General features: G+C 38.8%; 1 protein-coding gene across 1 annotated transcript in view; it reads left to right on the top strand.

The window, feature by feature from the left end:
- XKR4 (XK related 4) overlaps positions 1-26,706 on the top strand; it is a 231,569-nt gene extending 204,863 nt beyond the window's left edge. The window contains exon 3 of the mRNA XM_055705303.1: positions 25,186-26,706. Within this exon, the coding sequence (XP_055561278.1) occupies positions 25,186-26,132 (947 nt within the window). The 3' untranslated portion in view covers positions 26,133-26,706. The remainder of the gene's footprint in view (positions 1-25,185) is intronic.
- The last annotated feature ends 417 nt before the right edge of the window (positions 26,707-27,123 follow it).

Genomic DNA, 27,123 nt, shown 5'->3' with positions numbered 1-27,123 from the left:
AGTTTAATTATTTCCGAAGTTCCTAATAGTTATGAAGTAAATTAAAGTAACTCCAGATGAAGAAAGTGATGTGGGCCTGTGTTTGCAGAAAATCTGAATAGATAATACTGAGGACTGTGAAATACCTCCTTTGTGTCAATGTGTTGTCAAGTGTTTAGTGGCAGTTACTGAACTGAGACCACTCTGTTAACTATTTCACTGATGAAATTTTTAGTTATTTTGTGGATTGGATATCTCAGATCTATACTGTCCTATAAACAGCACTGGAAAGACACCAGTCACTGAGCTAACATTTTCTAGAATGTGTTTCATCTATAACTAACTAAAAAATAACTAAAATAAAAAAATAACTAAAAATTTCAGTTTATAAAAATGAAGGTTAGTAAATACATAAAAAAAACCTATTATACATGCAGACATTTTGTTTTGGTCTCATCCTTAGGGAGTTTACTGGAACAGCCCACTATGCAGCAGGAAAATCCTAGCATTGGCTTTTGTTCACCCTCCACCAGGGATGAGTCAATCCTATGGTGCCTGATTCAGCTTTGCAGTCTCTTCATTGTTGTAGCGGCAGCTCCTTTTCTCTTCTCTTGAGGACAAAAGTAGATGTATTATTACATTGAAGAAATTGAACACATGGGCCATGTTTTCATCCTTTTCTGAAAACTGAAGGCTAGAATTATCTTTTTCAGATAAGAAGTTGTGAGTGCAATGAGGAGTGAGCAGTGGTTTGCAGTTTCTTTTGGTACAAGGTCTGATGACAAAGATGGGAAGTTAGCAGATGGTAGGTTGAGAATGAATAAACAGATGTGGCTTTTGATAGAGGGTATATTTAAAGTGTGGAGCTCCTTGCTAGAGGATATTCTGGGTGATAAATTTTACACAAGTCCAAAGAGAAGATATGAGCGGTCATGGAAGAGAATGAGAATTGAAGGTAGCTAAAACATAAATTCACATTTGGGGAAAGAGGAGGGTATGGCTGTCCTGTTTGTGCACTTTTCCCTAGTGACTGACTGATAATGTGCCATTGACAGAGATACGAGACTCTATGCAACTTTGCCTGAGCCAGTGTGGCAACTCCTGTCTTCTTAATCTTTCTTCATTGGTATTTATGTATTAGGTTTTTCTTTTGCTTTGCTGTTAATAAAAAATAATGAGTCATCACCACTTTCTTTGCAGATAATCAGACACTTTTAAAAGACTCTAACAAGGTGGGAAATTATCACAAGATGGTGTCTGTTGAATCAGCCACCTAAATCTTACACAGTTTCTAATGTTTCTATCAACTAAATAAGCAGGCATCCACTCCCACAGGACTCATCAATGCTTAATTGCCTCTCAATAGCAAGGATTGGTTTCCATCGCCCTAATTACCCTGCCTAAAGGATGCTATGGACTCCTGCAGAAATTACATCAGCCATTTGAAACTTATCCTGACCTTAACAGTGGTCCTGTCAGGACCATTATCTTTGAGGATGCTCCCACAACACCATCATGGAGTCAGTCATACTCATGTAAATCTGTGTGAGCCAGCATAGCCTGCCAGAAGGATTAAGTGGAGTGTGGGGGGACATGAATACACATGGAAATGGTGCTGCAGAGCTGCACAGCCTCAGTTATATCCTGCAACATAAGATCACACACCATACTGGCTGGTCTGAAAAGACACTCGAGATGACATAGTTTCACTGGTAAGACTGCATCTGCCTGTATGCAATTAGCTGGTTCTTCTGTTTTGGCCTGCACAAGGCAGAACATCTTTCTTTTGAATTTACCTTCTCTTTTAGTAACGCTTAAGGACAACATTTTATTTCAAGGCTTCTTTTTGACAAGACTTTTTTTTATTTTTAAAATGTTTACAAACACACCCTACAAGGGGAAAAAGTATGCAGATTTGAACTGGAGTGAATAGCTTTTCCTTAGGTTTTATTTTTTATCAATACCTTTAAAGATCAGATACTACTGCTATTACATTTCTATATAACAAAGAAGCTAAGCAATCTGGTTCTGCAGAGAGTTAACCTGCCATGGACAGGTTGCTTGTCTCTCTGAATTGTACTTTTGTGATGCTCACAACGCATTTCTGTGAAAAAGAATATTGCGTATTCTCAAGCACGTTAAGTGTCACTAAGGACAGCTTCTGGTATCCTTGCGATGATCCTAATCAGTGCTGCTACTGTGGGAACAGGGCAATACTGTCTAGCGTGAATAAGGATATATAAACACTACCACACAGCTTTTTCTTTTTCATTCACTGGAGATTAACAAAGCCATATACTTTTACCTTGGACTACATGTGACTGATATTGTAAGTTATACCTTATCTGCTGGGGGGTGGTGGGGTGGTGGTTCTTTTCATTCTTATGTCTTTGTCTCCATGGTATACACTTTCTGAAACACTAGGGCACTGCATGCATTTGAAGATTTATTGGTGGGCTTAAGGGAAAAAGTATGATGCTTTCTGCAAAATATTCTTGATGCTGGAATGATCTGTTCTTAGCAAGAGAAAATAGAGCCTTGTGGGAAAGGAAGGACCTGAGACATGGGAAAATGGATCCATCTTGCAACTTTTCCCAGAGGACATCCTGCTGGTTTCAACAGTTGCTGTTTCATAGAAATTAAGGTCCAACTGTCTGTATATACCTGTCCATTAAGTTTTACCTAAGTATGTCATACTAAGCACAAAGGTTTGTGTCAGATTGCATTTCATTTCTAAAAATGCCTAACCTGGCTACATGGAGAGAATGAGATTAATTGATGGTTCATTAATGCCCAAAGCATAAAGAAACTGATTAAATAAGCTACATTTCCTAAAGGAGTCTATCTATGTCTCAGCTTTTAATTTATAACATGAGAATAGAGACATAACACTACTTTACAAGGGTGTCTGAGGCTCAACCATGAATTTTGAGGAGACTTTAATTGAGAGGGTTGTTTGATAGCTTAGGCTTTATTAGCTGGAAGAGGAGTGCATCACAAACTGGATTTACTGACACACAGCTCATATTTGCTTGGGAGATTGTCTCAGGACAGATGAGTGTGAGACATGTTTATTTTAAGTCTGTATTAACTTAGACCTTGAAAATCTTTTGGAGAATTTTTGCATGCTTGTCTAGGGTGACTGTGCTAGATGACTTGTATTTTTTAACTAAAGATGTATATTTATTATATTTATAACAAATATAAGCTATCTAACATAAATAATTGATTACTTAGAATAAATATTCATGATCTCAGGCATAAGACTTACTCAGGATTATGTCAGTTGTGAGCCTATTCCCAGTCTTAACATCCATATCATTGACCTTCCTACAATACCCTGCAGATTTTCCATCCTAGCATTTTAAGCTGTAAATTTTTGTCCAAATAAGCAGCTGTCTCCTTTCCTGACATACCACAGCTATTCCTTTCTGGTGTTGTCTGCAGCCAGTTGGCATCCACAGGATGTCAGAGCACATCACAGCTGAGGGGAGTTAATCTTTCTAAACTGTTTACCTCCATATGTGACCAGTTTTTGCAGCACTGCAGTACTGTGGCACAACCTCTAAGTACAGCCTTTAGATGTGTTTCTAGGAACACTGGCTCATAAATAAATACAGTCAACAGTCCGCTGATCAAAAGCCTATATTTACCACAGAGAGGCTGACGTGGCGTCTTGTAGGATTTGACAATTAATCTTGAAAATTTCTGTTGACATCTTTTGAAATTTTTCTGAGGAAAACCAGATTTTTTTAAAAAAGAAACTTACAGCACAGTGTTCCTTTGGATTGCAACAGATAATTACAAACAGAAAGAGGGCAATAATAATTTCATCTCTGTCAGAATTGTGGGTAGGATTTTCAAATGTTTTCTGGGTTTGCTATTTGATGTTTCAGCTGGTTGTATATTAGTGAAGCAGTTTGCTGTATTGCTGCTTCTTTGGTTCCTCTGTATGCAGTTAATTCAGAAGAAAAGTTGGCCATGCCTACTTGTTTTTTTTCTATACCCTGTGTCTTTGCCAGTAATATATCTGGTCAGATGGGGGATTGTGCTGCCAAAGTGTACAGCAAAATGAGCCTGGGAGGATATACCAGAACAATACTTACGTTGTACTTTGAATTCATGGTGAATGAGTTCCTCTTTGCATTGGCCTGGATTTCATGGTAGGTAGTTATTCCTTCTATCCATTCCCACTCACTTTTGCAGGATTTAGTGAAAACCATGGACTACTGCAAGGAATTAGCAATCTGTCAAAGAACTTTTGCTCTAGACATTAATATATTGCCCCTCTGAATGTTGACATGTTTTCCCTCCTGGAAGCTTGTTCTAATGGTGTTTTTATCTTATCTTGGATTTTTTATAGATTTCTATTGTTGCTTCAGCACAGAGAAAGCAGATGTTCGTGGGTACATGGCTGACCAAAGGCAGAAAAGGATACACAGGTATCTTAGCTAGACAGAGCGTCTTTGTCTGCCCCTAGAAACAGCAGAGCAAGGCTGAACATTTAAAAGTTACCAGAAGAAAACTGCCATTGAAAGCTTAGTTCAGGTCTTGGGGAAAGTGTAATTTTCCCAGACAGGCAGTGAATATGTCCTCAGCAAGGGACCAGATCAATGTGTGCTCAGTTTACATTTCCAAAACTGTGACTGAATTGGAACTGGCACTGAGGGTTCAGTGTAAGGGTTTATTTTGAGCTGTGGTAGGGGTCTTACAGAAAACGATGTCAATCTTGTTTTTAAATGTGGAGATTTTGGCCCATAGAATTTCATCTGAAGTGCTTTAATGTCTGGCTTCCACTGATATTCAGGGGGTTAAGTACCTAAGTACTGCCAAAGATCCAAGTTTAAGTTACTTTTGAAACTGGAACCAGGACTTTTCACAAATTTAAATGAAGATCTTTCTTATGATGGATTTAACATGGCTCAGGTCCTACCATGTTATGTGTTGCCTTTGCACCTTGTTGTACCATGGGTCACCATTCATTAAACAAAAGTAAAAAGGTTTACCCCTAAGGTGAAATGTTGGCAAGTACAGTCAGCACAAGAAAGAGAACTGTATTAAGAAACAGCTTTTTATGTTCCTTTGCAGTACCCTTTTCCTCCCATGTGACTATGTGACTGTGCTGAAAGCAGTTCTGGAGACCTTTATTTTTCCTCATAGAAACAATCACAGGTGTTTTCTAGTTGCTTACAATGCATTAAGCCTTTGCTCTACTTTCTTTCCTCCCTCCCTCACTTTCTTCTCTCTCAAACATTTAGCTTAGGTGGTTTTCTGGGGCTTTGATGCTTTGTAACTGAGGGAGAAGCCTTGCATTGCTTGGCAGGCTGACCTATTTCACAAATGCAGGCAATTACTCCCACCACACAGCAGCCCTTAATTCGCAGCCAGAGACTGCAGGAGAGCTTTCCAGTGTGCAACGGTCCCCTGATGCTCTGGAAGGTGAGTAACTGTTCCCTACCATGCAAAGAGCATGGCCCTGGGAAAGGCAACGTGGCTAAACTCCTCCAAAGCTCATCAGTTGAATCAATAGTATTTTAAAACTGTCAGCAGCAAAGGCAAATGACAGCCACCTTCAAGCTGCTTTAATTTATACAGGCTAACATATTGGTAAACTCCCTCATTCCACCCTCCAGCTGCTCCGAGGGCCAAGGATTTACATTTCCTATAACAAATATATGTGATTATTTAAGCATTTGTCTTCAAAGGTGCAAAAGGTGCTCTGATTAATTTCATCCCAGGAAATCAAAACTGACCAAACTAATTGTATTAACAATTTATTTAATTAATTGGCATTTTAGCCAAGGTATGTGGTGTTTGCCTTTCATGATGTGAAGACATCCTGTGCTGTGCTGTGGATGCCTGCTGCATGCGGCTCACCAGGGCTGTCATCCCATTTTTACTCAGTTCTGTTATCATGCATGCCTTATAAAGTCATTTATTATACAAATTGGCTAGTGCAATTCCTTTTTCTGGATGGTGCTTGCATTTTTAAAATGCAGTGTGGGATGTTTGCTTATTAGTCGGTTTCCTTTAGCTGTCACTCAAAGTGACGGCATGATTCGATTCCCTGCTGGTTAAAAAAAAAATTAAAGAGAAGCTGCCAGTCAAGTTTATCAAACAGTCCAACAACAGTAAAAGTGCAAGCCCAGAATATTCTCCAGTTTCTCTAATTATACACTGTGCAGAGTAATAACTGTATGATAGCCTGGCATTCATTATGTGAGCTTAAGCACTCACATTATGGACTTCTATTTTGAGGACATTATTATGATGCAGTAATAGTTCTTTTCAGGTTGGCAATACCTAGTATGCATTAGCTTTCACAGAGTTAGGGAAATTTGTTAATATCCTACTTACAAATATGCCAACAAAATTGCTGCTTGATTTCTATTCTAAAAATGCAACAGAATTTTTTAAAGACAAGTAGAAAATTTTTGCTTCCATTAATCTTGAATATTTCATAAAATATGGATTTAAGCCAATATCCTCATTTAGCCAGTACAGCTATTTAATTGCTATTTAAACAGCAGAGTATACACCATATGGCAACAAGTACAGAAGTACCAGATGTGACTGTGCTGGAATGTGCCATTGTCCAGAAATAATAAATTCAAGTCACAGTGTTTGACTGAATAGTTGTACCAAGTATATCAGAGAAGACGTTCTGAAAAGGCCCATAAGGATTTAGTGAACCAAATTCTGCTAATGATCCATAGAATTTATGCTCATCAATACCCGGTCCTTGAGTTTCTTTCAGATGAGGGAAACTATTGAAATTTTACACTTCTGTAAAACTAATCTAAGAATTAGTTCATCTAACAGTTCTTACCAGTGAATTAGCGTGAAATCCATTAGACCAGGGGTCCTCAAACTTTTTAACCAGAGGGCCGGCACACAGATGAAGTGGCAGGCAGTCATCTGTGGCTGCTTGGTTTCCCCCCCAACCCCTGGGAGGGGGGGTGGGGGGGTCTGTAAATACCGGGGGCCAGATTGAGGACCCTGGGGGGCCGTATCTGGCCAGCGGGCCGTAGTTTGAGGACCCCTGTATTAGAATTTTGTTTGCACAAATGTGAAGTCTTTAACCAATCTGTCACTGCTGTGATAATCTTGTGAAGGGCATCTAAGGTTTGAAAAGCTCCAAGAAAACTTATTTCATACTCACCCAAAGGCGTGACACTGTTTGTGGCAGGCATTCTCAGGATGCTCAAAATATGGTTAAACACTGTCTTGGGTGAGCACAGGCACAAAACTTCACCTGCAGCTGTAAGAAGATAAACTAAGCACTTGACCTAGGATGTCGAAAGTTGATAAGTTGTTGAGAAAGTTTGATTTATATAGCTCTTGAGAAAAGTTAATTGTGATCATTCTGAATTGTGGTTGTTTTAGCCATGTGCTTGTAAGAGTGAAATCCCTGTCACTGCCCAGTACTGCTGAAGGCTAATTTGAAAACATTTTCTCCTTGTTGCTGTGACCTATTTTCAAAGCCTAGTTGCTTTTGGTAGATTGAGTGGTACTCAGTTGGCTTCCCAAGTATATGAGTTGTTTATCTTTTTGGTAACCTGATCACTCTGGAAACAAGTTTCCAAAGATTCAGGTCTATGCTGATAAACTAGCTTTGGCAGTGCGGGCAGAGATGGTAATGCTGGTTCGTGGACAATGGTGCTGGAGTCCACTGGTAAGCACAGTACCAATGCAGACAGCTAATTTGTTGTTCAAAAGTTTGGCCAAGGAGTCTGCTGCAAAATGGCACTGAGGTGCCACTGAAGGTGTGTTATTTGTGGCAAGGGTAATAGACTCTGCTTTAAAACTCTTGGGTTTTTCCTCTTGAAAAAGCTTTGTACGCTAATATTTCAGGCAAATCATTTTGTTCCTTTTGCCCTGGTTCATCCATCAGGAAAATGGATGTCAAACTGACATTCTTCAGAAGCTATTTTAAGAATAATGTAATGACTACAGAGAATACTAAAATATTTTGAGAAAAGGTGTTAGATCTGCAAAGCATTGTTAAAATGTCCCATTCACAGGAATATACACATGCTGGGAGCTAATATGTTGCTCAGCTTGAAGAGCTTAGAGGAATACAATGGAGCTATAAGGGGAAATTTTGTCACCTTTTCAGCATGGATAAAGGAGATGGAATCTTATACTAGGGACAGAAATAATGTGTTTTACTAACGGAATACTGGCAGACAACATCTTTTGTAGGAACATCACTCGCGTTTTCTATTAACCTCTGAGATATGCAGTTTATGAACTCTTTCAATTGCACTGAGAATAGGGTATATTGAGATCATGCCTATAACTTTATCTATTTTGTATGTTAAATTATGAATTTATGGATCCAGATACTCTGTGAATAGCATAAATCATTTTAATGCAGACAGAAATACAATGTGAGAGCAAATAATTACAAATATATTCCTGCATTCTGTGGAGCTTTACCTTGATTACTTGACTATTGTATTCAGGGTTTTTTCACCTCATTATGAGAAAGAGAGGTAATAAAAATTAATAGATGCACAGGGCAGAGGTTATTCTGATGACATAATTCAGCAGGTAGGAGCACTAGTCAGAACAGAAGAAAGTGAATTGAAATCCACTAGATAATGAGGACTGCTTTGAAAAAAGTAAGAAACAGTGAATACCCTTGCTCACTTGATAGTTACTCACACAAGCAGACCTTTGTCCTCAGTATGACATCTCATATTAAAATATGAGAAGTAGTTAATAAAACCGACACTTTCTTTAAAATTAACAATAATATTCCTTTCCTATGGAATTCATTGCTATAGGAGGATCTTTTTTTATAAAAACCAAAACGCCACTGCTCTTTAACAGGGTTTTGAAAGAACTGACTGTTTAAGGAGAGCAGAATAGCTGGCTTGTGGGAAAGGCTTGGAGAACAACGAATAGGCACAGCCTGTCTGTGACTATGTACAGGCTGGAAACCAGAGCAGTGAGTTGCTGGGACATCCTGCTGCTGAGAGAAGTGAGCACAAAATGGTAGCTGTCTAGGTTTTATGGTGGACCACAACACATTCCTGAACCAGGCAGCTATGGTCTCCATGCCCTAATCATCAAGGGGTTGTATCTAAATACAAAGGCATAGACATCTTGTGCCAGTGCTGGGACAGCCGTGGGGATTGTGGAAACATCAGGTGAGATGGGCATGGGAAGAGAGGAGGCAGGGCTGGGGGTTCAGAGCACCTCTACAGAGAACAAATATGGGAGCTGGGAAACCTGCAGAAAAGCAAGAAAAATGAGGACCACTGAGAGAAGAGGGGTTTGAAAACCTTGCAGATGAGGTGACAAAGAGGAAAGGGAAGTATCTCAAGGAACATTTGGGAGGCAGGTGATGTTCTAAGGGCAGAAACACTGGAAGGGAAAGATGCAGAACCAAAATGGAGGAGATGTTTAAGCTATCACTTATGGCAGTTAATTTCCCAGAGGAGAAGGAAGCATTGAGAATCTCAGAAAGCATGAATTGGCTCACACTCTTGCACCTTGATAGACCTTACTTTTCAAAAACAGAATAAGGAAAATTTCTAAATAAGTTTGTACTTGCATACTGTTCTAATCCTAAACAAAACAAAGTGTCTCTGTCTCCTGCCTCCCAAATCAGGTTAGGACTGAAAGAAAATGATAATATAAATAATTTAAGCATACTAAGTTATTGCAAAAGTGTTGCATTTTTTTCCTAAACTAACATCAATATCCATAATATGTTGTTCCAAAACAGTCAGCGATAGTAACAGAAAAATGCTAAATTCATTAGTGTATAACCAGGTTATAAAGTGCTTAGACTTCAAATTAAATACTAATATCTTAAAATATAGCTTATTTTGGTATCCTGACTTTAAAACTTGTAGAGGCAATATACATGCTCACTGAATGGATTTCTGATTATTGTGAAATATTTTTTCCCACCAGCACCTAAGTGTTTGGAGAAAGTTATTTTGCATTTGCTCTAATAAGAACTGCAATTGTAAAAAAACTTTTGCCTATTTACTTGATCTCTCTATGAAGATCGTTTACTCAAATAGAAGATGGCACTTCTTTTTGCTGTAACTGGGAATGTGAACTCTTTGAAGTGTATTTCCATATTACCTTTCAAATCTTGAAATGCGATGTTTGTCAGGGTACTGGTTTTGATTCTTTTTTGGCAGTGTGTTTGTAGCTTGGCTCAGAGGGCTTTCTATAAACCCTGTTTTCTAAGGAATAGCAATGTTTTTAATTGACTGAGGGGAACAAGTTATCTAAATGTAGTAGTAGCAGAGATAAGCTCTCTCTCTGCAGGCTGAACAAAGAGTCATTCAGTGTTGCACATCCAAACAACTACTAAAGTTGAAGGGAAATAGCATATCCATATCTGCCCCCCTCCCCATCCCCACTGCCAAATGGTGGGCATGTGTTCTGTCCTTTTTCCTCTCCAAGTCATGATGATTAAGGTGGGCCAGACCGGAGGCATTTTGTTAGTCTAGTGTATTCACCAATAGGTTTAGAGCTACTGCTTCTGGACTTTTATCAGTTATTGCTACTGCTGGTGTTATTGAAAAAAGACTGGATTTTGGCATCAGATTCTTTAGTCAGGTTACTAGTGTAGATTGAATGCTTTATTGTTATTCTGTTTGTAAAAATGTGCCAATGATGGGAATTGATAACTTCTTGATCATCTTCAGTGTCAGAAAAAAATGCCTTGCTAATCTGCTATCACACTGTATCAACAAACCAATAAATCAAATACATATTAGGTATGCAGCGGACTGTCACTTCCCCCTTTGTGTCTGCAGAGAACCAGGAAGTCACACAGGTGTAACACTAATACCTATTTATTTGCTTTTTGAGGCAGGTGCTCAGTAATGGCTAAAACATAACTGGAGTCTTTGAGTTCCAGTTAAAGCGCCCTCTTTGTGTTCTGTTTCCAGCGTGAACTATATACTGTCTCCAGCTTGGAGGACCCTACTGCAGGTGTCTATAGACACAGAAACATTCATTTTTGACAAAACATTGGAGAAGCAGGTGAATTCCAGAAAAACAGGGTGCCTATTCATATAATTTCATAGGTTCTTCAAGCAGTAAAAATAATGAAGCCTCATTTCCTACTGGCTTCTTCCTATCCCTGCTGCAGGTATAAACACATAATGTCTTCATAGCCTCCTCATGCAGTGTCTCCTACTCATACCCTGCCCTCAACCACTGCATTCAAAATATCAAGAGTTTTCCTCAGATTCCCTGGGTTACCACACTGACCTGTTCGCTCCCTGCCTTGCTCCCAGTTCTCTCTCATGACTTTGGGTTTGGATGGGTAAGAAGCAGTATCTGCTGGGGTTAGCTCAACATTATACCTATATGGATTTGCCAGCTGCCAGGAACATATTTATTCACTTACTAGTTGGTGCCTGGCTTTTGGAATAAAAATGCCTAAAATTCAGGCATTAAAATGCCTGAAGTCTGCTTTCCTTTCAGTGGGCGCACTTCTATGGGCCATTCTCTAGTTGCCATTTTCCCTGAACTTTACAGAATTTAGTATCTTTGAGACATCTATTTCTGTGTCAAATTCTGTTGAAATCAGTTGGTAGTTCCTAAAAAATGCCATGGAGCAGACTGATGTGCAGATGCATAAAGAAACAAATCTAAAAATTATAAAAGAAAAGGTGCACAGAGCTAAAAGTAAGTATAGATTAGCCTGACATTAATTCAGTATACAATAATAAAAAGGTCAACTCTGTACTCAGGTAACAAAGAACTAGAAGCTAGATAGCAGAATTCTTCAAACCTTTTTTTACTGAACATCGAGTCTTGTTACCCAGACCTGTTATGTTACATTGACAAGCTTACAAGTTAGAATGATGACAGCAGCTCTAATGAATAATGTATTGCTCTTTTTTAAAAAAGTTAATGGGACTTAAAGTCATATGAGATCTTGAAGCAGGAGCGAGTAAATCTTACATTAAGTGAACTAAAATCTGTCTTCTAGAGGGATATGAAAATTAGGAAAGAGTGAGTGAAGAAATGCTTAGCAGCACTTACAAAATACTTGTCCTTGCTCTCATCTTATTTGATAGCCTTATGAATGATGATGCATAATATTTGCTGGCTGGGTTTCCAGTGACTGGTAAAGTTTTTCTAGGCTTTGCACGGAGATGTGAGGGTAGTTAATAGTGCATAGGACACCTACCATCACAGGCTGATCTGAATAATTTGGTCAGAATTATCACATCCAACTAATTATATTTTAAAACAGAAAAGTGTATTTGACAATCAGAAACACAGACTGTACCTATAGGGTGGGAAAATCTCTGTCTTAAAAAAAAACAGTAATTCAGAAGATGGCATAGCAGTCAGCAGACGTTTTTTATGTGAGATCTCAGTATCAAGTTGTGGCTTTGAGCCTTATTTTGATCCATGGATGTAGAAGAAGGAAGATACGCAGTAGACACATTGAAGTGATCATTACATTGTGACCACAGATAAGACCACTGTTAAAAGCCTGTGCCCTGTTCTGTGACCCACAGCTCCTGGAGGATGGAGCTACTAATGGCAACTCAAAGGAGAGGAACAAAATGGTCCCAGAGGCCATTGGTCAACCATTGGGATATGTCTTTAAGGAACTGATCAACCCAGAATATTGGGAAAAGGCTGAAGAAGTAATTTGATCACTCTCTCTGGGTACTTTTACATGAAAAAAAAAATGTTTAATAGCAGGAGCCAGGGAAGCTTTTCCAATCTTCTAGACAAGCACCAGAAATTGAAATTAGGTTAATTTAATCTTGCAACAAGATGCAAATTTTGGCACAAACCACAGATAAATATTGAGAAAGCTTTTCAGAGGAAATGTTGAGTCATTATTTTGCTTAGAGTACTCGAGTTGTGCCAGTTTATCTGTCTGTATGTAGTATATAAATCTAAATATGTACACAGATATATCATAGAATTGTTTGGGTTGGAAGGGACCTTAAAGATCACCTAGTTCCAACCCCGCTGCCATGGGCAGGGACACCTTCCACTAGACCAGGTTGCTCAAAGCCCCATCCAGCCTGGCCTTGAACACTTCCAGGGATGGGGCATCCACAGCTGCTCTGGGAAACCTGGCCCAGTGCCTCACCACCCTCACAGTAAAGAATTTCTTCCTCATATCTAATCTAAGTCTACCGTCTTTCAGTTTAAAACCATTCCCCCTTGTCCTGTCACTACATGCCCTACTAAAAAGTCTGTCCCCATCTTTCTTGTAGGACCCCTTTAAGGATTGAAAGGACAAGGTGTCCCCAGAGCCTTCTCTTCTCCAAACTGAACAACCCCAACTCTCTCAGCCTGTCTTCATAGGGAAGGTGCTCCAGCCCTCTGATCATCTTCCTGGCCCTTCTCTGGACTTGTTCCAACAGCTCCATGTCCTTCTTATGTTGGGGACCCCAGAGCTGAATGCCGTCCATAATATTTGCCTATATAGTATTATCATGTGGACATATTCTAGCTATATCAGAGATAGGTAGAGATATAGCTGTAGATCTTCCTTACTGATAACTAATATTGAAGACAAAGATATAAATATGAGATCTAAAATAATCCAAACCTGGGCATGAGCTAGAACCAGAATTAATCTCCAGACTCCCCTGAATATGCTGAATATTCTTCAAATCAGTTCCTTAGATTTTGTTTCAATTTACATTATCTGCACAGTAGGTCAAAATATGGATTTTCTTTTGGGAAGGAGGAGAAGAGGTTAGGGATTGCTTTTCCACTAACAGAAAAATAAGTCTGTTTAATGAGTTATTGCAAAAATGTATTTGAAGTTTTTCAAAGTGAAAGAAGCATAACAAAGAGTGAGAACTGTAATATTTCAACTTGAGCCAAAAGGAAACTTAAAAAGGATCATGTACCAAACAAACCTAACATCTCCAGTTTTCCCTCTGCTGAGACGGATTGCACAAATGCTAAATCGATTTCCTTTTCAGAGTGATGCTAATTGCCTTTTGTCCCAAAGCACCATATCGGGCATTATCCTCAGCATCTTTTCACAGCTAAAAAGCTTAGAGAAGCTTAAAAGGCAAACAGGAAAATGTTACATATGAAATATTTCTTAGACAAATTGTGTCAAATAAGGTACTAACTTCAGGCTGACTTTAATGTGCAGGTGGGATAAATATCAGTTGCTTAATGAGGCTGAAATTTATCCCCTTTCAGAAAGCCAATATGAGCCTATGAACCACTGAAAGTCAATCCTAAACTTATGGCTTAAGGAGGTTTAAGGGGAGTAGTGGCCCCATGCTATCTTTCTGCATGGAGTCAGTGTTTTGTTGCCAGTGACCTGGTCCCATGCTATTGATTTGTAATAAGACGTAGTATAAGGTATTTGGGATATTTTTCATGCCAAAACATGTCTTGGCTTTTAGTGTTCCCTCTGTGCTGGATGCTGGCCACTGCTAGTGCAATATCTAAAAAAGAATAAATCTCTGGTATATTAGAAACATTGATTTAGCCCTTCCTCTTCTAAATCTTCAACAGACATCTGTAAAGCTAGTATGACACAGCTATGTGTATTTTATGATTTCAGTATCTCTTGAAAAAACAGAAGAGAGTTGAATAGTTGGTTTGAATCCACCAGATACTATTTCTGATATGTTCCACCATATTGCAGCCAGTATGGTCATTTCAAGCTGTTTTGCTTGTGGGATGCTGGTGGAAAACACATCAGAAAGCTTGGTTAATAGTAAGAACATACATCTTTCACCAGTTCACTTCAGGCTTAGGAAAACTGTCTTCAGATATTAAAAAATTGTTTTAAAGTTGCTTTGTCCATGCTGTTGACGTTTCTATGGATATTCATTTAGCCACACAGATGATGAAGAACCGTAGAGCTATCAGTAATAATGCTTTAAGCCCTCATTCTGAGGGCTATATGTGATGGGATTGTCAAAGTTCATGTCTCCTTCTCTTCCAGCATTTAGTCTTTGCATAACAGGACACACAAATGTTCAACTAATTTAAAAACAACTACTTGGAAATACTACTAACCATCAAGTCATCTTTGTCAATTATACCCTGATCTCTACAGTCCCATTGCATATTGAGAAGGGAAGGAGATATCCTTCCCGAAAAAAAAAAAAAAAAAAAAATAGGAAGGAAGGAAAGACAGACATATCTCCAAGGATATCCTAACATTATGTTATTTCAAAGGTACTGAGGGCTTCTGAGTGAAAAACTAATGTCCTGGAAACCATTGCTTTTAAAATTCTGAAGGTCTGTGAAATGTTACGCTGAAGTTGTTTGAATATCATTCAAATCAGTGGCTGAAAATCAAAAGTGGATAAAGTCAGACTGGAAAAAAATGTGCATTTTTAAAGTTAAGGTAAATAATCCCTGGATGTTTTCTCCCTTGTTTGAAACTTTGGAATTCTTATGTGCCTGTTTTAACACAATTATGGTATTCAGTCAGTGTTCATGAGGTAAAGCTCTGTGCCTTGTGTTGTACACTGACTGACTGTTACTGTGCTATCTCACTTTGAATATATACCTGTATCTATGAAACACACTACTGAAGTATCAAATTTTGTGCATGTTTCACTATAGAAGAAGATAGTAAATTGGTTGTGACTATGTTAAACTAAACCAGACAATGTTAAGACGTACTTCCTTTTTCCAGAATTTATACTTCTCTTCAAGCATAGAAAAAGTGTTATTGTAGTAACTTTCCAATCCTCCTGGGTATTAGGTGCATTCTGCTCCCATATCCTCTAAATCTTAGGAAATTATGTGGCAGCTTTGATATTCTCAGACACCCATTCTTTGAGGTGGCCAGTGCCTTACAGGGCATTGGCAGGTGGCAGAACACCCTTTGGAGCAAGGAGGGTTTACAGAAGTTTGAAGTATGTTTCTATGCATCCCTGTGCAAGGAAAAAGACTTTTTCTTGAGTAGTCCTGGAAGACGTACAGCCTGGCCCCTGAAGACTGAATGTCACTTTTTAATGACCATATATATGGTTTGTGTATGGAAAAATATGTTGCCGTGAGATGATTAGATGTGGTGGGCTTACCTTGGACTGCAGTCAGACGCCCACACAGCTGCTCACTTACTCCCCTTCCTCAATAGGGCAGGGGGAGAAAAGAGGATGAAAAATCTTGTGGATTGGGGTAAAGACAGGGAGGTAACTTACCAGTTGCCATCACAGGCAAAACAGACTCGACTTGTGGAAAATTAATTTATTGATGGTTAAAATAAATGTGGATGGTGAGAAAAAGAGACAAATTAAAACAACACTTTCCCTTGGCATTCTCTTTTTACCAGCCTCAACTTCACTCCTCCATTCGTGACCCTTCCACCTCCTCCTGGCACGCGGTGCATGCAGGGTGAAAGGGAATGGCAGCTGCAGTCAGCCCAAAACAGTCTGTCTCTCCTGCTCCTTCCTCCTCCCACTTTTCTTCTGCTCCAGCGAGTGGTCCCTCCTACGGGATACAGTTCCTTCAAGATAAACCTGCTCCAGTGTGGTCTGCAGTTTCCTTCAGGAAATATACGCGGGCTGCAGGATGCCTGCTCTGCCCTGGTCCTTCACAGGCTGCGGGGAAACACCTGCTCCACTGTGGTCCTCTCCCAGGGGTGCCTGGAGTGCCTCCTGCCCCTCCTCCTTCTCTCACCCTGGTGATGACACTGCTGCTCTCCATTCCTTCTTTTTCCCCCTGCTCTGCCTATCGGGTGGTTTTGCCCTTTCTTAATTATGTTTTCCCAGAGCCACCACCATCCTGGCTGACAGGCTCAGCTGTGTTTCAGTTTGGAGCTGGCTGGGACCAGCTGTGTCTGGCACAGGGCAGCTCCTGGCCACCCCTCACAGGGCCACCCCCCTGTCCCCCCGCCCGCTGCCAGCACCTGCGCATTGGCACCCAGTACATCACAAAACTGTGTTATAGAGAACTGACCAGGAAACCAATACTGTTTCTAGTGCCAGCATGTTTTCACTTCAACAGATTTATTTCCAAAATCATGTAGTGGTTTAGTTCTGGCTTTTGCAGTGTTGCTTTGAGAGTTGTTACTCTGAAGTTTTATTTTCTTGCCGTCTTTCGCTGTATGGGTTCAGTCTAACCTGCAGAGGCCCCAAGCCAGCCGCCGGGGGCTGGCAGGCCACTGCCCTGCAAGCTGGGAAGGACAGCAAACAGACCTCAGGCTGGTGACTGTAGTGACTTTGCAAAAGAAACAAACACTAATATTAATTTTCCCCTTATTCATGCTCGTACACTGTTGTAGAGTAAGTACAATGTCTTTTATAAAAAAATATTTGCATATTCCTAAAGAAAAAATATATTTTGTTTTCATAAAAGACTGAAATCAACTAAGTGGCATATACTGTGTACATCTTTTGGGTGTTGGTTGGTTGTTTTTTTCCACTCAAATATTTTTCCAAAGTGCTTCCAATAAAAGAATTCCACCTGATCTTGTTAGCAGCCATGGAATGAAAATCTGCCGGGCTGGGTCCTCCAAATCAGTAGAATATACCAAGAGGAACTTTGTCCAGAAGTTGCATAAGCAAAATTATATAAAAGCTCACCTGAAAAATAAAGGTGAAATCTCAGAAATGTGGATCAACAGAAAGGCATTTCCTCAAAACTTATGTTTTGCCAGGATTTTTTATGTGTCTAGTAGAATATATCTTTTCCTCTTCCTCCTATTGGGTAGCAGGAAGAAATGCTACTGCTTCTGCCTTTGACTTTATGGAAGGTGCCCACATGTGCAGTGCACTGGACCAAGCAGTGCAGGTGGAGCCTTCTCCCATAGATGGTGCCCTATCTTTAACTTAGCATTATGTGATCATGATGTTGTTTCTCCTCAAGAGCTAATGGCAGGGATTTTGTTCTGCTTGGGGTTGCTGCAGTCTCCAGATAATCCCTTGATTTCTATAAGCTACTTCTAGCAACCTCAAGACATCAAATGCACATTTGCCTAAGAAGAAATGTACAAATCATAGAAATGAGCCTGGAGTCAGTAGGTATGTTTATGCTGCACATACTTCACTGGAATATAAAGATACCAAATTACCTAACAGACAAGGAGTCTAGCTATGTAAGTACAGAAGTGTAGGTTTAGCTTCCTAACAGGCGAAAAGATCTCATGCTGCCTTGCCAAACCTGGCAGAACAGAGACTGCATGGCATACATGAGTACCTGGTGGTTGTCACTGCCTGTGAAGGACTGGTGGCTAACAAGGACTCCTGAATTGTAAGTTATAAATGTAACACATGTTTAGTTGACCAAGAAACTGAAAAATATTAGGAAAATGTACTTGTAAAGGAGGTCACTCAGGATGCTCAGTCATCTAGTAACTGGCCTTAGCTAGCATATTCTGGCAGTGTGACTTCAGTTCAAGGACCTTAGAGTCAGTTACTTCTACAGATTGATGAGAAGGTAGCAGAGCTTTTGGTCATTGTGCCCCAAAACCCTTTAATCATTAGTGGTCTGTGAAGAAAGAGAGGTCTGAATTACTGACTGTGGTCTCTTGAAAGACAGGAGAGGTCCAACTTTCATGCATCTTATGGTCCCTGAGTGCTAAGTCAACCTAGATATTAACAACAAAATTTGGATAAAAGACTTAGTTTGGATTTAGGGGAGAGACAAAGATAAACTGTTCTTGATGTTAGCTTGAAATAAAATTATGACCATCGTTCAACTGCAGATCTGTTTAAAGCTGTGACCAGGATTGCTGCTTAGCAGAAGCATCTCAACAGTATGTCAACAGTTAGATTTGCTAAGGTGGATATGAACTTGAGTGCAGCAAGAGGTAAATCATTATCAGGTATCTGGTACAGACCTGAAGAATCTGCTAGAGATAGGTACAACAAGCCAGCCTTTTTGTCAGTTGAGTTTGGTCCTCCACACAGAGTCCAAACCACCACTGGAAAAAATTTAGGAGTAGGTGAAATAAGCAACATTGAAAATAACATTTTATACATATATATGATGCTTCTAGACTTCCAGGGCAAAGGTAAATAGTTGTGGAGTGCCAAATCACATGGAAGTTGTCTCACCAGAAGTGTCTATAGAAAGCAGCTGAAAGGAATCATGGGAGAAATTATTCCTATACGTGCTGGCATAGGAGAAGTAATAACACATAGGAGAAGTAATAACAGGCATTAATCTGACTTAGATTTCAACAAGGAAGTGTTCCTGTCATCCCTTATGCTGTTTTACCCCACCCCAGTATGCTGTGGGAGAAAGCTAAGCCGAATGTTGGCAGATGAGCTGATGAAAACATCTCTATTGCCTTGAACATCCCCAGCTGTGAATGCAGCCTTGTGGCAAACAGTGGACATATGAACTCCGAGAGGCTCATCCTCAGACACTGTCACTCCCATGTTCATGATAGCAAATAGTCTAAACATAAAACAGTCTAAGTCTAAAAATACAGATGTGGAATATTTCAGTAAGATGCCATTTCTATCTGGGTGCCGTCAGACCTATTGGCACCTAAGAAAGAAGAAAAAAAGTGCCTTTCTGACCTCAGACAGCTTGTTTTAATTGCACAGAACGTCTTTGACTATGATTTAGGACAGCTAATTGATGATGTGGGAAAGTAATAAGATTATCTTGGCAACATGCTGATGGAGAAATAACCCAGGTGAGGGCAAAAGTTTATGTTGTTATCCCTTTAAATAATATGAACGCATAAAAGAGTAAGTCTCATCTTTAGGTTTCATCTCACAGTGTTGGTCAGGTAATGAGACCCATGAGCATGAAATATTCTGAGAATCTGGACACGTGGTCCCTGATATGATCTAAATCTGCCCCTGAAGCATGCAAAGCGTCCTGTGCACTAAACCACATGCAGAAGCACAGTATGTATGCCGTGTCATTCATTGCCATACCAGTGTATTAGGAACAAAAGAATTAGTGCAGAAACCCATTGATTACTGTCAAGCTGCCCGCAAGGCCTCCACGTGAATGTCAAGCTTGTGGCCATACTTGCAGAGCAGTACAGCAAAAGCTGTGTAAATCTAGCAAGCCATTTTCTGAAGCTGGAGGGATGCAGTCATGATATGCTGTTTCCTATAGGATCAAGGCTTTGGTTCAGAGAAGCACCTGGAAGCTTGGATGAATATAATATCACTCCTCCAGCTGGGTAGGAAACTCATAAAAATAGGCTTCCTTAAAAAATGTTTCATAGTCCCAGATCGCAGGCAATATTGTCATGCTCAGATGTCCTGCTGCATTTGGTATCTCTGCTTATACACGAATTTACTCCTGGAAATGGTGATATGAGTACATGTTTAAAAAGGGGGATGAAGCAGAGACAGAAGCCTTGGCAGGAGTTTGATTCCCAAAATCAGACTGAATGTTAAGCACTTTCTTTGATCACTTCATTCATTTGCAGGGTTTTCAGCTGACCTAAGATGTTCTGTACTTATTCTATATAGGATTTATGGACTTAGGGTAATTAGAAAAAAAGTAGTTTATGGACCTGAATATGCCTTTACTCTCTCAAGTACAAATCAGGAGTAAAATAATTAGTTTGAGAATGAGATGCATATTTTTTTCAGTTACATCCCAGTCTAAAGATTATATTGTGGGAGTGGGAGAAAAATACAAACTAGTAAATCATACATGCTGCTTAGACATTGAATTGCTTTCCTCAAAGTATAATAAATTGGGAGACCCATAATGCAAAGGCAGAGGTGTCAGCAGGATACAATTAAGCTGTGAATTGCCAAGCAGAGATATAAAATGGAAAACCCCTATCTGTTGTGAGCAATTATATTTGGATTACTCATAAACAAAACATTTCAGTCAGATTTCTCACAAATACCATTGAGGAGAACTTTGTGGGCTCTCCTGTAGCTATATGAGCTTGCTTCCTTGAAATAATATTACATTTGTGAATGTAGCCATCTCTGTATGCATTGATTTTTCCCTCATATATGTTTGCTTTCACTTGTGAAAGTCATGTCCATTTCTTTTATATGTTGTCTTTGATGAGCTGTATCTTGTTGCAGTGTATGATGTATTTATAGTTGAAGTACCAGTACAGATATGAAACACTCTATAAAATGCAAGAACAACTCTTATATATGGAGAAATTAATAATTTCCAGGGAAAGAAGTTATAATTATAATTCAATCAAGGCAATTCTGTTTTTTCGTTTTCAGACAGGAAGTGCTCTGTCTTAAGGACATCTGAAATTCATCTGTAATTACAAAGTTGTCATTTGTACAAATAATATGATTAAATAATGCTAACCTCTGACAAAATAAAAGAGGCTAAATTGTCTTTTTCACTCAAAACAGATACTAATTAGTTCCAGACAGAAAGTTGTCCTGATACAATGCATTACTGGCTAGTCTCACTATTGAGACTATTGTCGATGGGCTGAGCTGCAAAGGCTGGAAGTGAGTAGGTACACTCCCCACTAATTGTTACTCAGTTTTTCAGATCACCAGTTTAGAAACAAACAAAAGCATCAGTTGCCTAATGCAATATGTGAAAAGGCCTTTTTTCTGTGCGAAGCCTGTATTTCTTTCTTCTTCAGCACAGAACTTTAGAGACCAAATCATATACTGCAGAAAAAAATTGAAGGTTCAGCTTTAGTAAAGGAAGAAACAGGAACATGCTTTCATGTTTCTCACAGCCATTTTACAGAATCCCTGTTTTCCCAGACTTTTAACAGTCTATAACAGATGAACATATAGTTTCTTGAGTACATTCACTGAGAATGGCTAGTTAATCTTCACTTACAAGATCAAGACCATCAACACAAGGCCGTCAAATACACCAGAAAGCTGCTGCGATGCCCCAGGGGAGTGCGGAGGCTGAAGCTGAGCAAGCAGGAGAGCTGGTGCTCGGTCTTCATCAACGGTGGCTCCACAGATCACAGTTCATTTCTGAATGGCAAATAAGCCTTCCCAACCGCAGAAGTTAAACCACCTGCATTGTTACAATTCTTTTGTTTTCCTTTAGGTCTATAGGATCCTTTTTTCCTGGTGCCATGTTGGTGCCTTTAAAGTTTTGTTTTTAATAGTAATAGAAATGTATTGTAGTTCTTCTTTTAAAATAGGGATAAAGAGGTTTATAAGAACACACACGCAGCAAATGCATCAATATGTTCTAAGTAATGAATTACCCATTCTGTGCTACAATAATTCACTTTATCTCTCACCACTCCCAGTGAATTATTTTTATATAGTGATATTTATTAGCAAACTGCCATTTGCATCACTTGTACATTATTGTATCAGTATTAACTATACTTCTAATAATTCTTTAGTGCTTGGTCTCATCAATAAAGAAAAATGGATGGTGCCCATGAAGCATTTAGCCTTATCTTAGTTCTATATCCCTAACACCATCGCCAATAGCACAAGGGTAGATACATAATAATTTAACTGGCAGTTCTTGTCCTTTGTACATTTCCTCATCTGCTTTTCTCTCCTGTATGCCAGTATCACTGAGTTTGTTCTGTAAGAGCAAAGGATGTTTCCCTACTAATGACTATTTAAATAACAGAATTACATCGCTGTTGTACTTGCTTCTTTCTGTCCCAGAAAATGACTAGGAATTAATTAACATTAGAACACTGGAAAATCCTATGAATTTTAACATTATATTCTGTGTGCTTCATTGAATGATTGTACACCTCCTAATGCAGAACTGATGATATCTTTACAAACCTCTGGGGGAGTGTGCAAGGTCATTAAAGTTAGATTTGCAAAGAAAACATATGGATTTCTCTCACACATTCTTTCCTGTGCTGATAATACTACTTTTGAGCTCTTGTTCAGAGTAGCTTATTTGTACTGAAGGATTCTTTTATCCTTTATCCTATTCATCTACCTTTCCAAATTTTTCATTTCATAAGGAAAATGAACTGTGGGTTTTTTCAATACTTAAAACAGTCCTACAGGAAAAAGAGAACTTAAGTTTTCAGCTGTTAGTGTTGTCTCCAGAGAGAATGGTTACTGAAAGGCAGCCCAGCGTGAAAAGCAAATATACATGTCAGAAAGGAAAATAACGATTTATACTATGTCTCCTTCCTGTCTTCATCACTGATAGTTTATTCTGTGAAGGAAGATTCCAGAAGTAATGCTGGTGTTTTGGCATCCAGGCATCTGCATGGGAAGAAAAATGATGTTTTATTAAAAATTCTCCTTGGAATCCTAAGTTTATTCTATATTTCTGCTGATTGTTTATTTTTATTTTTAAAACAAAGGGGGTTTAGATTTAGGGGAGCTCACAACATCATTAGCACCCTGCCAGTGACTGAGGGAGAAATACTGGCAAACACAATCCCTCCTGAAAGCAATGAATCCCTCTGTACTACTTACTGAGCAGAATCTTGGCATGTTAAGCCAGATGGATTGCTTAATATTTCTTTTTTCCTTTACAATCAGGTATTATTTCCATAACCTACATTTTTCTGTTTTAAAATGAACTTTTTTCCAAAAGTGAATAGCAACATGTATTTAGCAACATGTATTGTTGCTAAATGTATTAAGCAACAACTTAAATGTACCACCCTGTATTAACAAAATTTGCATAAAATTTAAAATATTTAAATAATATATTCTTGCTGGTTCCATTTTAAAGGAAGCTATTGAACAGGGAAGAAAAGTACTGTCTATGCATCCAGAACCAAAGGTTGTTGAAATTATTAAACAGCTTTTAACAGCAGACAAAAGAAATGTTGTCTTCATTTCAGTTTAATTTACTTCAATATCTAATTCCAAGTTAAGGAACTGCTTAGAAATAGGGTGAGCTGAAGCGTCATTATCTTTAAATCGTCTATGAATAAATTCTTAGTGTGGGATGCTAAGACTTATGAATTCATTCATTAACTGTATATAAAATTTGCTTTGGTAATAAACCAGTTTTAAGTATAAAATGTTTGATTCATTTTTCCTCTGTATACTACATATTTATTGCAATTTTATTTAAATAATAAATACACCAGAAAGGCTGGGGTTTTGCATTTCAGTTGAATTCCTATTTCCTTCCAAAGCAGCTTGATATAAGTGGTAAGTAAATAAAAATGAATCTTCTAGTAAAGAAGAATTATCATTCCTTTGTAACAGAATACTACAAAAGTGTTAAGCGTTTGAATAATTATGCTGAACTATATCACTTCTTAAATAGGAATGTAAGGTGTTTTTCTGATAGCGTATGGAAGTATCAGGTTCGTTTACAAATTAGACTCAGTGGCAAAGCAAATATTTTTTTTTATTTTATCTACTGACAACAATCACACTCACTTGAGAAAAAAGAATAATACACATTCAAAATAAACATAGAAAGTTTTTTTAAAAAAAATGTTCTATGGGTTTTATATTTTCAAGTGAATAGGAATTATTTACACAAAAATAATGTTGAAAATCTCATGAGAAATAATTTTATATTGCAGTATTTTTGTGAAAAATATTTGACAGGTTTTCCAGAAATATTATAGTCAGGGCCTTATAAATAGACCAGTTCTGTGATATATGGGAGATAGAATGGCTATATGAACATTAAGTCATAACCCGCTAATGCAGGAGCATCTGTACTCAGAATTTTAATTCAGTAGAGGAATCCAACATTTCTAAAATTATTTTAATTTCCCAATGGAAGAAAATAAAGTTTTTACATTTTCTACTAATTAAAATTCTGCTTAAAAGTGGTGGAAATATCAAAATGGGACGCATTTTTTCCCCTCAGCAAAAGTAAGGCATTTAATTTAAATTTTGATGTAACATTACATCAATTTATTTTAAAAATGTAGATTTATGCTCACATTGTTATTGATGTAGATTATATGTATGTGATGCTGGCATTTTAATTACAGACACTTGGTTGCTTTGTATTAGGCTGCTTTAATGACTTATTAGAATTAGAAAATTCTTATTCTTTCTTTAAAGCATTAATCACAGGAGATCCTCTTAAATCACACAGCTGACAGACACCTATTCCCAACTTGCTCAAAGTTATGAATGAATTAATTTGTTTCAAACATAAAATTGCTAGAGAGGCATTTCAGAGTGTAGTTTGCTGGCCACTCCTGTTTGTGTGTATCCAACATGGTAGAGGCAAGAAAATCCTAGCAGTAGAGTTCCATTTCTCAATGCCGGCTGAGTTAAAGGAGAAGGAAGAGATTTTAGTATGTCAGTGGTGGAGAGCACATTTAAAGCAGAAAGAATCACACCGGTTTCAACCAAGTGGTGATACACTAATGATGCCTTAACTGTGTCTCCTGTTTCCTCCTAGGTCTTACTGCTGCGGCATCTCTGGTATCCCTGGCTTGGGCTCTGGCTTCCTACCAAAAGGCCCTCCGTGACTCCCGTGATGACAAGAAACCCATCAGTTATATGGCTGTTATCATCCAATTTTGCTGGCATTTCTTCACGATTGCAGCGAGGGTCATTACTTTTGCTCTGTTTGCCTCGGTTTTCCAGCTGTACTTTGGGATCTTTATCGTGCTGCACTGGTGCATTATGACCTTCTGGATCGTCCACTGCGAGACAGAGTTCTGCATCACTAAATGGGAGGAGATAGTTTTCGACATGGTTGTTGGGATAATCTATATCTTCAGCTGGTTCAATGTCAAGGAAGGAAGGACACGCTGCAGGCTTTTCATTTACTATTTTGTGATCCTTTTAGAAAACACCGCCTTGAGTGCTCTCTGGTATCTGTACAAGGCCCCACCAATCTCTGATGCATTTGCCATACCAGCACTGTGTGTAGTGTTCAGCAGCTTTTTAACAGGCATTGTTTTTATGCTCATGTACTATGCCTTCTTTCACCCCAACGGACCAAGGTTTGGGCAGTCACCAAGCTGCGCTTGTGAGGACCCCGCTGCTGCCTTCACCCTACCCCCAGAAGTGGCCACAAACACTCTGCGGTCCATCTCCAACAACCGGAGTGTCACAAGCGAGCGGGATCAAAAATTTGCAGAGAGGGATGGGTGTGTGCCTGTGTTTCAGGTGAGACCTACCGCACCATCCACACCTTCATCCCGGCCACCAAGGATTGAGGAGTCTGTCATTAAAATCGATCTGTTCAGGAACAGGTACCCAGCGTGGGAGAGACACGTGTTGGACAGGAGCCTGAGGAAGGCGATCTTAGCGTTTGAATGTTCCCCTGCTCCTCCACGGCTACAATATAAAGATGATGCCCTCATCCAGGAGCGCTTGGAATATGAAACTACATTGTAAACAAAGCAAAAAATCTTGAAGAAGCTCCGACATTAACAGTCCAAATTAAAGGTTGACAGTAGGGCTGTAGGAATTACTGAACTGCGTACTACAAGTAGAGCAGCAAGCTGTAGTGTTCTTAGTCTGGCTATCATCATGATTATCATTTGATCCACTGTGTGCAGTCTGCCTGCCGGACACTGATACAGCAGCATCACCTGAAAGCCTCAAAAAAACCCCAAACCCTGACCCACACATACAGATCAGTTACTTCAGCTGGGGAAACTCACCCATGACTCCTTGCTGCTATGAAACTCTGACTGCACGATATTTAAAATCAAACCAACAGGAAGGCTCTGCCCAGAGCTTTCAACTCTAGCCAGTAGTGCATTTTATTTTAGAAATGAATGATTAATATTTGCATAATCAATGGCAAAAGCAAACAAAAAATACCTGTTGAAAAATAACAAAACTGTAGCACACAGTGTTGCTGTTACAAAAACTTTTCTGGGGAAAAAATAGGAGCTTAGTAGTCTTCAACACTCCCATCAATCAACCATTCGGGTTAGAATAGATTTGCAAAATAGTTCTTAATTAAAAAGATACATCATCATGTTTGTAAGGCTGTCAATGGAAAATAAGCTAAATTCTGATTAATTAGGTTATAAACATTAATACAACCAGAACTGTTTGTTTTTTGTGGAATTTCAAAGTCTTTTGAAATGCAGTTTAAGTTCTTTACATTACTTTCAACAGAAATCCTATGCAGCTCGCTTCTGGTTTTCAGGAGAAATAAGGAGCTCTAGCACGTAGTGATGTAAATTAAATGATAATCATGATTCAGTGTTCAATTTGCAAAAAATATATAGACATATGTAAAAGAACAGGGAAGTATAGTTTTCATATTCTAAACTTTTTGGAGGACCCCATTCAGATATTTCAGAAGAAACTATGAGGAGATGAATACACTGAAATTTCTCTGTTTCAGGACTGAGAATGCATGATTCAGTGT

The sequence above is a fragment of the Falco cherrug genome, chromosome 3, assembly GCF_023634085.1.
Source record: "Falco cherrug isolate bFalChe1 chromosome 3, bFalChe1.pri, whole genome shotgun sequence".
In the NCBI taxonomy this organism is placed as follows: Eukaryota; Metazoa; Chordata; class Aves; order Falconiformes; family Falconidae; genus Falco; species Falco cherrug.
The sequence above is the reverse complement of the archived record's forward strand: the minus strand, read 5'-3'. Positions and strand labels throughout refer to the sequence as shown.